Source organism: Salvelinus alpinus, chromosome 29, assembly GCF_045679555.1.
Source record: "Salvelinus alpinus chromosome 29, SLU_Salpinus.1, whole genome shotgun sequence".
Taxonomy (NCBI): Eukaryota; Metazoa; Chordata; class Actinopteri; order Salmoniformes; family Salmonidae; genus Salvelinus; species Salvelinus alpinus.
In genome coordinates, this window is record NC_092114.1 from 44,971,691 (window position 1) to 44,989,955 (window position 18,265).

At 41.6% G+C, this 18,265-nt stretch overlaps 1 protein-coding gene across 14 annotated transcripts in view; it reads right to left on the minus strand.

Annotated features, from left to right (window-relative positions):
• LOC139558812 (CUGBP Elav-like family member 3) overlaps positions 1-18,265 on the minus strand; it is a 60,470-nt gene that overhangs the window by 11,803 nt on the left and 30,402 nt on the right. For 5 of the 14 annotated variants that reach the window (XM_071374277.1, XM_071374275.1, XM_071374276.1 and 2 more), the window contains exons 2-4: positions 7,713-13,165; positions 6,913-7,184; positions 6,264-6,346 (exon numbers count right to left, since the gene is read on the minus strand). In XM_071374277.1, the coding sequence (XP_071230378.1) occupies positions 6,264-6,346; positions 6,913-7,057 (228 nt within the window). In that variant the 5' untranslated portion in view covers positions 7,058-7,184; positions 7,713-13,165. Of the gene's footprint in view, positions 1-6,263; positions 6,347-6,912; positions 7,185-7,712; positions 13,166-18,265 lie in introns of those variants that run through there. The other 9 variants (XM_071374271.1, XM_071374272.1, XM_071374269.1 and 6 more) reach the window with 9 other exon arrangements.

Sequence of the window (18,265 nt, forward strand, 5' to 3'; positions counted from 1 at the left end):
CAACTTAAAGGCAACGCTACCAAATACTAATTGAGTGTATGTAAACTTCTGATCCACTGGGAATGTGATGAAGAAAGAAATCATTCTCTCTACTATTATTCTGACATTTCAAATTTTTTAAATAAAGTGTTGATCCTAATTGACCTAAAGCAGGGATTTCTTACCAGGATTAAATGTCAGGAATTGTGAAAAACGGAGTTTAAATGTATTTGGCTAAGCTGTATGTAAACTTTCGACTTCAACTGTATGTATGTTTACACACACACACACACACACACACACACACACACACACACACACACACACACACACACACACACACACACACACACACACAGTGTGTATGCTCAATTGTTAGTCATAAATTCATTCATTTTCAGACTATTCACAAAATAATGTGTCTGACTCATGGCTGAGTAAATGCCAAGCTTAGTCAGATGTCAGATTTTTTTTTTAGGGAGAGCGTCTATTCTTTTATGAAGATCTAAAAAAAAAAGAAAAGAAGCTCTGACGAAGCTAAATAAACTATTGATGCTGACAAGAGCGGTGTGTACGTTCTTATTTCCTTTATGAAGACGTCAACATCTCCAATCCACATCTCTGGATGTTTTCTTCCCGAGCATACACGCTCCATCCCCCCTTCAGCAAACCATGTCAGTCTGAACACCTGCCCTCCCCCTCCCCCACAACACACACAGTCTTATGTCGTCTCATTCTATCTCTGGAGACATGCCCCAGCAATCTGCACGCAAAAAAAAATTATGTACATTTCATTATTCAAAATGAGTCCTAAAATATTGGAATTTCATTCACAGGCCGACTTTACTAAATCCATCGTCACCTGGTTATTTCTTGCTAATGAAGGGCAATGTCCGGTTCTGATTTCAGTGTAACATTATCATAATAAATCAACGAAACAAGCATTTGACCCTTACCAGTGGGGATGACCATTGTGAAAGCACATACAATCTAGATCCAAAATGTAGATAAAGGGGGATAGAGGAAAAGGGATATATATATAGGTTATATTCAATTTGTGAGTTGGTCATGTTTATCTGCCCAGAGTTTCTCCGTCTCCAGCAGCTGTAGTAGTGAAGTTGACCAGACACACTGGGATGGCAACAAAACAGAATTCAGACAGCAAGAGATCGCAGCGGGGAGATGGAGAAACAGAGGCGACGGGAGGACATGAGTACAAGACGGGAGGAGAGAGAGACCAGCAGATTCTCCTTTCGACACTATCCTCTGCCTCCATGTCAGTGAGACGGAGTGTCTCTCACCTGAAATTAAACACAAGGCCAGGTGCCACTCAGATCAGACCATATGTTCATCCCGCCGTCCCTTCATCCCCCCCCCCCCTCTCCTTACTCCTTTTATATCTACTTTTCGGCCGTAGTTGAGTATTGTGAGGACAATTAAAAGCACCGACATTTTCCACCATGGCAGGCAGCATATAGCTCACTACAGACAGAGGGATGTTGAATATAAATGCAGAAAGAGGAGAGAGATAATGACATGCTTCAGCTTTCTGTATTCAGAAGCACATTGGTGTATTCGTGTCTTACAATTACTTTCATGTTTTTTCTTTATAGCGTCCCTGACAAGGGGATGGTGAAGTTAATTATTCTCTGGCAGTGCAGGTGCTATTAGATAACGATTACACCACAGCTGGTAGTGGGGGTAGGGATACTACTTGTCCGGGGGTGGGGGGGGAGGTAGTCAGTGTCTAGCTAATAAGGTGGTTTTCATCATTGCGGGGGTTGGGATGGGGGACACGAGGGGGAGGTTGTTCTTGGACGGTTGTACATGGCTTAGGTGAGAAGGTCTGGGAAGCGAGTCACTGGGGAGATAGACGAGGGAGACAGGGTTTAGCGACGGGGAACCTGCCTGCTGATCCCCTCTGAGAGGTCAGGAAGGCCAGACTACTGTCATGCTAATAATAGGATTTACAGTATATTGCTGCTAGTGCTAACTCTACCTCTCTGGCTCCCAAATGCTCCTCACTGTCTCAGCTTGCGAGTAAGCATTTCATTGTACTGAGTACACTACGCTGTGTCCTGGGCGAATGACAAATACACTTTGATTTGGCCCACTACCATCTTAAAATGGAAATACTGGTAATAAAACCCAATAAAGAATACAACTCAGTAAACCTCAATAAAAAGAAGAGGGAGATATTGAGAGGAGGCAGAGTGAGTGGAGGAGGAAAGCAGGTTTGTCCAATAATAATTCCTAGCCGTGTTGCATATAGCCTATTTAGAGTCCCAAATGGTGGCCCCTATTCCCTGCATAGTGCACTACTTTTGACCAGAACCCAATGGGCCCTGGTCAAAAGTAGTGCAGTAAATACTGTACCTACATAAAGTATTCATAATAACCCTTGACACATTGTTGTGTTACAGCCTGAATTCAAAATGGATTAAAAACATGTTTTTAGAAGTGTTTGCTAATTTATTTAAAATTAAATACAGAAATCTCTCATTTAAATAAGTATTCACACCCCTTTGCTATGACACTCCAAATTGAGCTTCGGCGCATACAATCTCCTTCGAACGTCCTTGAGATGTCACTACAACTTGGAGTCCACGTGTGGCCAATTCAATTGTTTGGACATGATTTAGAAAGAAACACCTGTCTATACAAGGTTCCACAGTTGACAGTGCATGTCAGAGTAGAAACTACACCATATAGAGTCCAAGGAACTGTCCATAGAGCTCCAAGGTATATTGTGATAAGGCATATATCTGGGGAAGGGTATAAAACTATTTATACAGTGTTGAACGTTTCTAAGAGCACAGCGGTGTCAATCATTGGGAAATGAAAAAAAATATGGAATTACCCAGACTGCCTGGAGCTGGCCGTCCAATCAAACTGAGCAACCGAGCAAGAAGGACCTTGGTCTGGGAGGTGACCAAGAACCCAATAACCACTCTGACAGAACTACAGAGTTCATTGGCTGAGATGGGAGAACCTGCCAGAAGGACAGTCTCTACAGCACTTTACCAACCTGGGCTTATGGTAGATGGGCCAAATGACATGTCAGCACACCTGGGGTTTACCAAAAGGCACATAAAAAGACATAAGGCAAAGGATTCTGTGGTCTGATGAGACAAACATTTAACTCTGGTCTGAATGCAAAGCGTTATGTATGGCGAAAACCATGCAGAGCTCATCACCCATCTAACACCATCCCTACCGTAAAGTATGGTGGTGGCAGCATCATGCTATGGGGATGCTTTTCAGCGGCAGGGACTGGGAGACTAAGGATAGAAGGAACAATGAATGGAGCCAAATACAGGCAAATCCTTGATAAGAACCAGCTTCAGAGAGCAAACGACCTTAGACTAGGGGGAAGATTTACGTTCTAACAGGACAATGACCCCAAGCATACAGCCAACGCAACACTGGAATGGCTTCAGAACAAGAATATTAAAGTCCTTGAGTGGCCCAGACAATCCCATTGAAAATCTGTGGAAAGGCTTGAAGATTGCTTTTCACCGCCGCTCCTCATCTAAACTTTTTATTTATTTATTTCACCTTTATTTAACCAGGTAGGCAAATTGAGAACACGTTCTCATTTACAATTGCGACCTGGCCAAGATAAAGCAAAGCAGTTCGACACATACAACACATAGTTACACATGGAGTAAAACAAACATACAGTCAATAATACAGTGAAAAATAAGTCTATATACAATGTGAGCAAGTGAGGTGAGATAAGGGAGGTGAAGGCAAACAAAATATATATATAAATAAAAATATAAAAAGGCCATGGTGGCGAAGTAAATACAATATAGCAAGTAAAAAAACAAATAAAATATAAAACACTGGAATGGTTGGTTTGCAGTGGAAGAAAGTGTAAAGTAGAGATAGAAATAATGGGGTGCAAAGGAGCAAAATAAATAAATAAATACAGTAGGTAAAGAGGTAGTTGTTTGGGCTAAATTATAGATGGGCTATGTACAGGTGCAGTAATCTTAACAGAGATTGAGAAAATCTGCAAGAAAGAACGGGAGAAAATCCCCAGATGTGCAAAGCTGATACAGACACACCCAGGACGACTCAAAGCTGTAATCACCGCCAAAAGGTACTTCTACAAAGTATTGACTCAGGGGTCTGAACACTTACAGAACCAGTCAAAAGTTTGGACACACCTACTCATTCAAGGGTTTTTTATTTTTTACATTGTAGAATAATAGTGAAGACAACAAAACTATTGAATAACACATATAGAATCATGTAGAAACCCCAAAAAGTGTTACCTGTAAAATATATTTTATATTTGAGATTCTTCAAAGTAGCCACCCTTTGCCTTGATGACAGCTTTGCACACTCTTGGCATTCTCTCAACCAGCTTCAGGGGGAATGCTTTTCCAACAGTCTTGATGGAGTTCCCATATATGCTGAGCATTTGTTGGCTGCTTCTCCTTCACTCTGCGGTCCGACTCATCCCAAACCATCTCAATTGGGTTGAGGTCGGGTGATTGTGGAGGCCAGGTCATCTGATGCAGCACCATCACTCTCCTTCTTGGTCAAATAGCCCTTACACAGCCTGGAGGTGTGTTTTGGGTCATTGTCCTGTTGAAAAACAAATGGTAGTCCCACTAAACCCAAATCATAAGGGATGACGTATCATTGCAGAATGCTGTGGTTGCCATGCGGATTAAGTGTGCCTTGAATTCTAAATAAATAACAGACAGTGTCACCAGCAAAGCACCCCCACACCATCTCCTCCATGCTTCACGGTGGGAACCACACATGCGGAGATCATCCGTTCACCTACTCTGCGTCTCACAAGACACAGCATTTGGAACAAAAAATGTCAAATCGGGACTCATCAGACCAAAGGACAGATTTCCACCGGTCTATTGTCTATTGCTCATGCTTCTTGGCCCAAGCAAGTCTCTTCATATTGGTGTCCTGCAGTAGTGGTTTCTTTGCAGCAATTCGACCATGAAGGCCTGATTCACGCAGTCTCCTCTGATCAGTTGATGTTGAGATGTGTCTGTTACTTGAACTCTGAAGCATTTATTTTCCAAATTGACTGACCTTCATGTCTTAAAGTAATGATGGACTGTTGTTTCTCTTTGCTTATTTGAGCTGTTCTTGCCATAATATGGACTTGGTCTTTTACCAAATAGGGCTATCTTCTGTATACCATCCCTACCTTGTCACAACGCAACTGATTGACTCAAACGCATTAAGGAAAGAAATTCCAGAAATTAACGTTTAACAAATCCCACCTGTTAATTGAAATGCATTCCAGGAGACTACCTCATGAAGCTGGTTGAGAGAATGCCAAGAGTATGCAAAGCTGTCATCAAGGCAAAGGGTGGCTACTTTGAAGAATCTCAAATATAAAATATATTTTGATTTGTTTAACACTTTTTTGGTTACTACATGTGTTATTTCATTGTTTTTATGTCTTCACTATTATTCTACAATGTAGAAAATAGTCAAAATAAAGAAAAACCCTTGAATGAGCAAGTGTGTCAACTTTTGACTGGTACTGTATATAAATGAGATCTATTTCATTTTCAATAAATTAGTTTAAAAAAAAAAATTAAATATGTTTTCACTTTGTCATTATGGGATATTGTGTGTAGATGGGTAACAACAAAATGTGGAATATGTCAAGGGGTATGAATACTTTCTGAAGGCACCATAGGCAATAGCATTCGGAATGCAATACTAGTCTGTTTCTATAGAGACTGCCGAGAGAGAACGCCTGTCATGTCACATTCTGCTCCATAAATGTCACTTGGCAGCACACCTGCTGCCTGGTTATGCTAAACAAGCTGCTCTAACTTTGATTCAAATGTGCGGGACGCGAGAGAGGGCAAAGTAACTCCGGCATGCCCCTAAGCTGTCACTCCCAACCCACCAAGACGTAGGATGATGACTAAGACGCTGACTGGATGCGTCATGTATAGGGAAATATAGGAAAGCCGCCTCTGACCTTCCTCTTGGGCAAATCAACTCAAAGGGAAGTGGAGCTCACATGTCAGAGTGAGTTATTTTTTCTGTGGCACACTGTTGTGTCTGTGTGTGTGTAGTGCAGTGAGGTAGACTGCCACTTGTTCCGCCTTGTGCTCATGGAAGTGGTTGCGTCCCAAATGGGACCCGATTTTCCTACGTAGTACTAGTGCACTAATTTTGACCAGGGCCCATAAGGCTCTAGCCAATAGTGCACTACATAGGGAATAGGATGCCATTTGGGACTCAGCCAGTGTGTGCTGTTGAATGTCAGAGAGAGCACTCACCCCTGGTAGCGTCTTCTGCTCGTGCAGTGCATTCTGGGCCTTGAGGGCAGACTCTCGTTCGCAGTATGTCAGGAAGGCACAGCCTGGTGGGAGGATTGAGGGTTCATTATACCATTAAACAAAGATGGGTGCATAACACTAGGTCTATATGTGGAATGTATTAGTATTCCGTGACGCAACAATGGGCAGAGAGAAAATGCAGCAGGTTGCACTGTGACTTTTAATATTCTGTTGTAGAAAATACATGTATATAGGCTACTGAGCCTATGGAGGGGAGAAGTGACATTTTCTACAATGATACCCATTCCCTATTTAGAGCACTACTTTAACCAGATCTCTATGGGCCCTTGTCAAAAGTAGTGCACTACATACAGAATAGGGTGCCATTTGAGATGCTAACCATTGCTTCAGCTGGTACAACCACAAAGACAAGCTGGAAGGTGCACTGATGAACTACATTTATTGCTGGCCAGAAAAGACTTAACTGCCAGTGGCCATGCACCTGTTACATAGGTCTCGTAGCCTAAATATGCTCAGTCATATAGCCTAAACAATGTCTAATGCCTGACAGCAGGAATATGTATTGTAACGAAGTATTTCCGTGCGCTCTACAGCCTAGCCTATACAGTGTAGTCTCCTCTCCCCTTACCTTTGTGCATCCCCGTGTATTTGTCCTTTATCACTGTCAACTCATAGATTTTCCCGAACTGTTCGAAGATCGGTTTCAAGTCCTTCTCCTCAAGATTCCGGGGTATCTGCCCAATGAAGAGCTTGATTGCGTCGGCCTCCTTCATTGAGACGGTGTGGATGCGGGGATGTGCGCACCGAGGATGGACACTGGAATTACGGTCAGAAGGAGCGGGGAGGACCTATAGATCTTCGGACGATGTGGAGATGACGGGCAAAGGTTTCAACTCGGTCCTGGAGACGAGGAGAGCGAGGGAAGGTGTTTAGAACACGACAGAGGAACAGATGAGAAGAGGTCTAGTCTATTCATTTATTCTTCAAATGTATAACTACTTTCATTTTCTTTCAATGTTTTGAATAGCAGGAGCTATCACGGTCATCAGTTGGTATAGCCATGCAAAACATCTTGGAATGTTGCGATTATGATGATTTGCAATGGTTTTCCCTGTAATTGTTTGTAATCTGTCCCCGCACCAACAAAAAAAATATATATATATCGGGAAATTGATGAGCTAATAACCTATTATTAGGTTCTGACTAACACCGTTGTTTACATGGGTACATGAATGTAAATAAAACAGACATCGAAGTACTCCTTTGTTCAAACCTCTATGGGTCTAAATTGCTTGTTTAAACCCATAGGCTATACTGTCACGTTGTGTCAACGTATAGCCTGTTTGGTCCCTTTGTCAAGATGGGGTGACGATAACAATGAATTGAACATAATTGTACATACGTTAAGAGAACAAAATCATCACCTACTATTCCTCCGTGATCCTCTCTCCTTTGTCTCGCGGTTAGTTGAGAGCAGAATCACCCGTTCTCCTCTGTCCCTTGTCAAATAGGGTTTATTTTCGGTTTCTGTCTATTCTCCTGTTCAATTAATTTGTCTAATGCAGGACCCCTCTGAATCCGTGCCTTGACAAGTTACCCCCAAAAGAGCGCACCTAACAAATCCAAGCGGCGACGTCCTTTATCCATAAACATGAGCGTGTGATGCTTTATCTCGTAGTTTTGTTTGTGTTATTTGTATACAAATCCGGTTTCCCACTCTAAATACACACAAATTTGGATTTTCGAAAAAAATGACAACCTCTTCTGGATTTTTCAAGCGGTTTGTGGTTATAATAAACGGCTCCCTATGATCCAACACAGGAAATGGTAGACTATTGCTGCCGCTCGCTCCCGCGTTGGCTGGCTCTCCGTCTGTGTACTCCGTTGCCTTTGACGTCGTAAACCGGTGTCTCCCTCCCTGTCGATCTATATGCTTGCTCCCTTAGGTTGTAACAAGCCGTGATGTCTGCCGTTAGGAAGCGTCTAAGAATTCTACCAGGACTGGTCTTAAGACGACATTTCCTCCATTCTCAATTTTTCTTGACTGTGCAGAATAAGACAACATAATGATACAATATCGATTACTTAATCGTATAATACTTAACATTGGACGTAAATTATAGATTGTGAGAGGGATTTTTGGTTTTGACATGTTTTCGTCCTTCATTTTAGCCATGCACTTTTTGACGGTGCCTGACATCAAGGGATGCAAGCAAATCTGTCTTTTGTTCTAGTAGTGAGAGCTGACCGCGGTGCTGAAATGGTTGTAGATGCGGTCGCTGACAAACTTCGATTGACAAAAAGAAAATGAAAACAAAATCTCTTTAAATTTGACATATTTCGTAATAAAAGTCATTTGAATGGTTCTGCTGCACACACCCACTTTACCCTCAATGAGCGAACATGTAAATAGGCCCACATGACAGTATTCACTTATTCGCACATACCTAAACTTTAGAGTTGATCTTCCTCATCTTGATGATACAATACAATGGTTGACATTTAGAAAATAGATGAAATTGGCAGGTGATTATTTCAGATGGTGCATGTCAATAGACAAGAAGAAAAAGAAAAGTTAGGCTTAGTGCTTGACTTGAGCTGAGTACCTGCACCTCACATTTTCTACTGCTTGAGCTCCTGTTCCTCTTATAAAATATAAGCTCAAAAGTATTGTGGAGCTCCTGCACCTACATATAAACAGTACCAGCATCCAAAATGAGTACCGGAACCTATTTCAGTCCAAGTCAAGCACTGGTTAGACTAGCTGACCAACGACATTTGGCAACCATTTCCAGAAAGCCACTACGATGGCATGTTATGTACATAATTATTATCTCTTTGTCAATTGTATTATTTCACTGTTGATGAAAGAGAAACCTGAGAGCACTACGGATTGTAGTTTTTCATTATATTACAATCACAATAAAAAGGTATATTTTACTCCGGGAAAACGTATTTTGCTAATTTGTCTGCTGCTAATACGCTCCAAAAAATAGAGCATGTCAGCGATGACATTTTCAAGAACACTTTCTGTAAAAGTGTGAGCTATCCAACGAATACTTAGACTGTCACTCACTGTGCCTCATAATGCATCAACAATGGACATGTCAGTTTAAAGTTTATGCAAAAGATACAAGTAACTGAGCAATAAAAAGAGTTATAATAAATATTGTATTGTGTAAAGAGAAGCATACATGTTATTATTGCTTTTATTGTAATCAAATCTGTTAATTAACTTCTTTGGGGTACACCCCCTTCTTCTCAATTTCCGCCTAAAGACATACCCTAATCTAACTGCCTGTAGCTCAGGCCCAGAAGCAAGGATATGCATATTCTTGGTATCATTTGAAAGGAAACACTCTGAATTTTGTGGAAATGTGAATTGAATGAAGGAGAATATAACACAATAGATCTGGTAGAAGAAAATACAAGGAAATAAACATACGTTTTCTGTTTTTTATTGTTGCTGCATCATCTTTCAAATGACCAAGAACAGCCAAACATACAGATAGGATGCTGTGGATGATTTGAATGAACAACATAAGATGGCAACAATAGCTGAGCAAAGTTTTAGACAGATAACTTCAAAAATGAGCGAGCTACATAACATTGAGCATGAAGTCACCCAGGTGTCCCACACAAATGTACCCAAATGTACCCAAGTGGCCGAATTGGTACAGTGATACATTTTGAAGGAAATAACTATATACAAAATACATAAATGCTATTCTAACACACCCCCAAAAAATAAATATGGAAAAAAATATAAACAAATAATAAACAAACAAACAACAAGGGTAACTATTTACACATTTTCTATTTACAATATTGTGAAGACCCTCAGTCCTCTACACAATATTGTGCTGCTGGTGCCATGGCCCATAGCAGTCTCTTTCTGCTGTAAAGCAGAGGCTTACTGAACAGGTGGTGCAGGTGATGGGGCATTTCCTGTGACAAAGGGCACAACGACGTCTCCCTACTGTGCCATTTTTGCCCTGAGGCACATTCATGCCTGCAGAGATGAATCTGGGCAGGTGAACACCACTGGTTGGAGCAGAAGGTGTTCCAGTGGACTTTCTGTAGCTAGCAAGCTCCTGGATGAGCAGCTCCCTGAAGGCTAGCTGTGAGATGGGGGGCTGTCTCTATCAATTTCCTCTATAATTTGGGTTAAATCTGTATACCTAGACTTTGTTTTAGCTTTTCCTGATTTATTCGCCATAGTTTAAATATATAAACTTGTTGAAAATGCTATTGAATATGTACTGCTATGCGTAACACTCGTGGCTTCGTCAAGTAGGATTTGCAATGGCGAATGAACCTCTTTTACGCCAGAGTTTACAACAAAGGCTGGTCTTCGAACGTATAACCATTACATATTGCCGTTTACCTCAGCTCATTGGCTATCTTCCAAGCTAGATTTCAAGATGATTAGTGGTCATTGGGCCAAAATACAGTCAATCAACGATAGACCGGTCCTACCATTGGTGCGCAATGAGGTCATTGATTGGTGTCTTCAAATCCTTTTGTTTCGGTCAATACGTCCCGGGAAAAGAACCATCATGTATGGTTGTGTTAGTAACAACCAGAGAATTGCAATGAAACCAACCATGACTGGATAAACGTTTGTTTAGTGAGTGTAATTACAACGAGCGCTTCGTCCAAAGTTGAATGAGACGGAAATCACGACGCAACCGGTTTACAAATGTTTCATGTTAGGCTATAAAAATGTATTTTATCAAACAAAACGAACATTCACTGTGTAGTTAGGACACTTGGCATTGCCACCAGAGGAAAATCTTCAATGGTAAGCGATTTATTTTATTGTTATTTCTGACTTTCGTGACGCTAATGCTTGGTTGGAAAATGCTAGTAATACTTGTGTGTGTGGGGCGCCGTCCTCAGAAAATCGCATATTTGCTTTTGCAGTAAACCTTTTTGAAATCTGACACAGCGGCTGGATTAATAAGACGTTCATCTTTTAAATGATGTAAGATACATGTATTTACAAGAACGTTGTATTTAAAATGTTAGCTCTCTGCAGTTTCACCGGATCTTGGCCTGGTGGGACGTTAGCGTCTCACCCACCCTAGAGAAGTTAAAATACATGGTTTAAAATGTACAGAATCTTCCAAAGTAGAATACTGTGTGTGTGTGTGTGTGTGTGAAACAGAGAGCTTAACCTGTCTGGCCTCGTGTTTGCGGCACCACGCTCACTCATTCTGGCTGTACTTACTGTCCCTGGCTAAGTGGCATGTCCTTTAGCCGTCTCTCAACCACTCTGCTCCCCTCTGGTTCTCCTCCTCACGCTCACAGCCCTCACCTCTCTCCTCAAGAGACATTCAAAGAGATGGGACAAGGTTACACACAGCAAATCAGTCATAACAATACAGCCAGTTGAGCTTAGTAGGTATACATTAGGCTGTGTCCCCAATGGGACCCTATTCCATTTATAGTAACCTCATTCCAAGGCTATTGCGCACATCGCATATGAGCCTGGGATATCAACGATGCAAAGTGGGCCTAGTGTGAATGATCAACGCCTACACCATTAAAATCTGTGGTCGATGTGTGTCGCGTGGGGGGGACTATCCCAATAAGAGTTACAATCTCTTTATTGCCAAGACATCAGACCGATACAACCAAAGATTGTCTATTATATTGACAAGATAGTAGATATACCACTCCAACAATGGAAATACATGGAAGGCAGGGGGGGAGGAAGCCAGATCAGGTGGGATCATTCTAGCCAATGAAAAAGGAGATAAGTGTGTGAAGAGGCCATAGAGCTAGATAGAGGACTCATCTTTGTAGCTGTGCTATTATAGCGCCATTGAGGCGATCTTTATTGGCTCAGAGGATTCCCCACCCATGGTGGAATTGTGGAAGCCTTCAATGGCTGTGTCCATGTTAAAACGGGTTATGTCCATGATGACTCCACTAGCTCTATGACAACAGGCACTACTCCGATATAAAGTAATTTTTTTCAAAGTTGCCGAAATGCCATTCGTAACAACCTAACCATTACTAGACTTATAATAGATCAAATAAGCCTCATGTAGCAAATTATCAATACAAATTGTTGTTGTTGACCAAATTCGACACTCATTTACCTCCATACAAAAATTACTCAACTTGTAGGCTTATTTTTCATGGACAGATTTTGGGAGGATTAAAACCTTTCGCTTCGCCTCTTCCTCTGATACGACAGAGGTGCACAAGACACATGGGGGAAGCTGTAGTGGGAGATGATTGGTTGGTAGATTAAGCCAATGCCTATCACGCCGGGAGTTTCACGTCTTTCTTATTGGCTAACGAAGGCCTAGTTTGACGTATTGGTCCACTAGACCTTCCATGCATTTGGGCAGAAGTGTCTGGGAACGAGATTACCTATATAGTGCACTACTTTTGACCAGGGTGCCATTTGGGAAGGAGCCTTAATCATACCACCACCCTGACAATAACATTGTGGTTCTTCTCAAATAAGACATTGCACCACTAGAGGGTGCTTGAATAACAACGTACAGTATTTTGACTTAAATTGTTTCACAAACCTGAGGAAATAAAATTACTTTCCTCAACTAAATTATGGCCAACACAAGGCCAGTCATACATGGGAGATTTCCCAGACACAGATTATGCCTAATCCTGGACTCACAAGCATTTTCAATAGAGATTCTCACTTGAGCTAGAATTTTAGACCATTAGGATGAATCTGTGTCAGAGAAACTTCCCTGTATTTAGTACTTCTTTGGCGGTGTTAAAGGTTTTATTACCCTGGTTTAGTGGACGTTGAGGAGATAATATCAGTCCTTGTTGTCTTGTCACTCATGCCAGCAGTTTCCCACTCCTTACACAGGTTCCCATATCAGTCATCCAGGTTACTGTGAACAGGAGAAAGGAAAGATGGAAAGAAAAGAGGTATTAGAACAGAGTAAGGTGAGGGAAAAATCAATAAAGCACCTAAAAATAGAACAATTCCCGAGAAATTAAGATAACCATTATCATAGTAAGGGCAAATGCACAGATCAGAGCTGGACATCACTTCACAGTTCTTTTATGAAAACAAAATCCCACAAGTTTTACACCTTTTAGCAATCTGTAGGGCTACCTACAGATGAAAATGTCAGAGGGATGCATTTAATTTAGTTAAATAAAATGTTAAATAAAATATACAAAATGTTTGTTTTTTTACATTTTTGTTCTTTGATGGTATGCACACTTAGTGTGGCTATAACATTCAACTATCAATTTCTTTACTCTATCGTTTTCCATTCAACATTAGTAACAACGTCACTATTTTGTCGGGTATTATCCTGTACCTATATTTGTTCTATATCTTTCATCTTCGTGCGTCAATCCCTTTCCTGAATGTGCCAGCACCTGGGCCACGTTCAGTTGCAAAACGTTCTTGAACGTTGCACATAGAAATTCAATGAATAGGGCCGACTTGATTCCTTAAATCTACATGTCGGAGTGTAGCCATGTCTGTCCAACATAGCAAATTTCTATCTGAACGTTACAAAACGTTGCGTCCTGCTGAACACGCCCCTGACCTGCACAGTTCGAAAACGCGCACATGAAAAGCATTTTTTTGTTGCAAGGTTCTGCGCACTGATTGTATACAACTTAAAACATTCGTCAATACCTTAAAATTACAATGCGGGGCTCTAACGATGAGCGGGGAAACGTCCCATGCTCTCGTCAGATGAGGCACTTATGAATAGGCAACAAACGGTAAGGTACACGTAAACCAATACCGTAACAAACGCGGTGTGCTTTTTATATCACTTCACTTTTACATTTAAAACACTATGCTGCGTGTCTCAAATTGCTCAGATGTTATCCGACCGTTCTTCCGATTAGACTATGTTCTTACTGCGAATGCCTATGAGAACCTTTACTGACATCTAGCGCCCGAGTACTGAACATTGCCCACATTTGTATGTATACAACATACACATCTACAGTATGTCTAATATTACCCTAAACTAAAATTGATTACCATTTTATATAGGCCTACGTGATCACGATTATTACTTATAGCAAAACGGAAAAAAACGTTTTCACATAGTGGTCAGGGACGACACACTGGGATGCATTTTGCAATATGTAAAAGGATCACATAGTTTGGTTGTTTTTTTATGTGTAGATCCCTTTACTGAAAAAATCCTCAAAATTATACAATGATCTTGTCTATTTTCAATTAACTTTTAAAAAAAATACTTCAATTACATTTCAATAAATGTCTTCATTACATAATATTCAGTGGTGTAAAGTACTTAAGTAGTATTTGGGGGTATCTGTACTTTACTACTTATATTTTTGACAACTTGTACTTTTACTACATTCCTAAAGAAAATAATGTACTTTTTATTCCCTACATTTCTCCGACACCCAAAAGTACTCGTTACATTTTGAATACTTAGCAGGACAAGAAAATTGTCAAATTCATCACATTTATCAAGAGGTCATCCCTACTGCCTCTGATCTGGCGGACTCACTAGACACACATGCTTAATTTGTAAATTATTTGAGTGATTGAGTGTGGCCCTGGCTATCCGTAAATAACATTTTAAAAACAAGAATGATGGTCTGGTTTGCTTAATATAAGACATTTGAAATGATTTACACTTTTATTTTTGATAAAATATGTTTTAGCAATTAGCTACTTTTGACACAAGTATATTTAAAACCAAATACTTTTGACTTTTACTCAAGTAGAATTTTACTGGGTGGCTCACTTTACCTTGAGTCATTTTCTATTAAAAAAATGTCTTTACTTTTACTGAAGTATGAAAATTGAGTACTTTTTACACCACAGATGATTCCCGCATTATTTATTCAAAGCCTACTCAGACATATTAGCTCCGACACAATTTCAGTGTTTGGTTTATTTTGGTATTGTAAAGAATCATGTCATAGAAAATGTATTCTATTGAAGTCATGGTCAAGGCCAGAATTTAAACCAGCACTGCAGAACTGGCTGCAAGTAATTTAAATGACAAAACCGATCAAAGCTCATCTTTCTAGTAAAGCATAAGAGCACTGCAACATTACTGAGGATCTGCAAGACTCATAAAGCGTGTCAGAGTAGTGGTGCTAATCTAGGATCAGTTTCCCCAGGTCCATTCTTGTGATCTAAACTGATTCTAAGCACTCCTACATATGACCCCAGGCCTATAAGTATTATTTTCAAGGAAGCATAGTGATGCAGGCCATGGGGTGATGGCCGTTCTCTAAGTGAGCACAGGCAGCGAAAACTTAAACCGAAGGCAGGGCATTGTCTAGTCCTGTTTAGGTAACCTTAATTAAGGTCCTTCACTAACCATTCATTATTTAACATAAGTTACTGTTCACAAACATCTAGGAACAGCAGATCCAGCTGTTTTTGGATGTACTTTTAATTTCTAAATTGACTGACAATTCAATCTGGGTCCATGTGTATCAAGTGTCTCAGAGTAGGAGTACTGATCTAGGATCAGTACGCAAGGCAATCAAACAGGCTAAGTCTCAGTACAGAGACAAAATCGAGTCGAAATTCAACAGCTCAGACACAAGAGGTATGTGGCAGGGTCTACAGTCAATCACGGATTACAAAAAGAAAACCAGCCCCGTCGAGGACCAGGATGTCTTGCTCCCAGACAGGCTAAACAACTTTTTTGCCCGCTTTGAGGACAATACAGTGCCACTGACACGGCCCCCTACCAAAACCTGCGGGCTCTCCTTCACTGCAGCCGAGGTGAGTAAAACATTTAAACGTGTTAACCCTCGCAAGGCTGCAGGCCCAGACGGCATTCCCAGCCGCGTCCTCAGAGCATGCGCAGACCAGCTGGCTGGTGTGTTTACGGACATATTCAATCAATCCTTATCCCAGTCTGCCGTTCCCACATGCTTCAAGAGGGCCACCATTGTTCCTGTTCCCAAGAAAGCTAAGGTAACTGAGCTAAACGACTACCGCCCCGTAGCACTCACTTCCGTCATCATGAAGTGCTTTGAGAGACTAGTCAAGGACCATATCACCTCCACCCTACCGGACACCCTAGACCCACTCCAATTTGCTTACCGACCCAATAGGTCCACAGACGACGCAATCGCAACCACACTGCACACTGCCCTAACCCATCTGGACAAGAGGAATACCCATGTGAGAATGCTGTTCATCGATTACAGCTCAGCATTTAACACCATAGTACCCTCCAAACTCGTCACCAAGCTCGAGACCCTGGGTCTCGACCCCGCCCTGTGCAACTGGGTCCTGGACTTCCTGACGGGCCGCCCCCAGGTGGTGAGGGTAGGTAACAACATCTCCACCCCGCTGATCCTCAACACTGGGGCCCCACAAGGGTGCGTTCTGAGCCCTCTCCTGTACTCCCTGTTCACCCACGACTGCGTGGCCATGCACGCCTCCAACTCAATCATCAAGTTTGCGGATGACACTACAGTGGTAGGCTTGATCACCAACAACGACGAGACGGCCTACAGGGAGGAGGTGAGGGCCCTCGGAGTGTGGTGTCAGGAAAATAACCTCATACTCAACGTCAACAAAACAAAGGAGATGATTGTGGACTTCAGGAAACAGCAGAGGGAGCACCCCCCTATCCACATCGACGGGTCAGTAGTGGAGAAGGTGGAAAGTTTTAAGTTCCTCGGTGTACACATCACGGACAAACTGAACTGGTCCACCCACACAGACAGCGTTGTGAAGAAGGCGCAGCAGCGCCTCTTCAACCTCAGGAGGCTGAAGAAATTCGGCTTGTCACCAAAAGCACTCACAAACTTCTACAGATGCACAATCGAGAGCATCCTGTCGGGCTGTATCACCGCCTGGTACGGCAACTGCTCCGCCCACAACCGTAAGGCTCTCCAGAGGGTAGTGAGGTCTGCAGAACGCATCACCGGGGGCAAACTACCTGCCCTCCAGGACACCTACACCACCCGATGTCACAGGAAGGCCATAAAGATCATCAAGGACAACAACCACCCAAGCCACTGCCTGTTCACCCCGCTATCATCCAGAAGGCGAGGTCAGTACAGGTGCATCAAAGCAGGGACCGAGAGACTGAAAAACAGCTTCTATCTCAAGGCCATCAGACTGTTAAACAGCCACCACTAACATTTAGCGGCCGCTGCCAACATACTGACTCAACTCCAGCCACTTTAAAAATGGGAATTGATGGAAATTATGTAAAAATGTACCACTAGCCACTTTAAGCAATGTCACTTAATACAATGTTTACATACCCTACATTACCCATCTCATATGTATATATACTGTACTCTATATCATCTACTGCATCTTGCCATCTTTATGCAATACATGTACCACTAGCCACTTTAAACCAAGCCACTTTATGTTTACATACCCTACAGTACTCATCTCATACGTATATACCGTACTCTATACCATCTACTGCATCTGCCATGCCGTTCTGTACCACCACTCATTCATATATCTTTATGTACATATTCTTTATCCCTTTACACTTGTGTGTGTGTGTAAGGTAGTAGTGTGGAATTGTTAGGTTAGATTACTGTTGGTTATTACTGCATTGTCGGAACTAGAAGCACAAGCATTTCGCTACACTCGCATTAACATCTGCTAACCATGTGTATGTGACTAATAAAATTTGATTTGATTTGATTTGGATCAGGTCAACTGTCCATAAAATCTTTCTTATTGTGATCAAAAATGGCAAAACCTATCCTAAATCCACACTCCTACTCTGAGATGCTTTATGAATAAAGCCCCTGATCTAAATGCCAATCAACAGGTCAATCTAACCAACCATGTATTAACATTCTGTATCACTTGTTTTACATTGCCCTCCGTAATCAGCATTTTTCCCTTCTTTCGGCTCTATACTCCAAAAGTTTGGATTGAAAATCAAACAATGACTATGAGGTTAAAGTGCATACTGTCAGCTTTAGTTTGAGGTTTCATCCCTATCGGGTGAACCGTTTAGAAATTACAGCACTTTTTG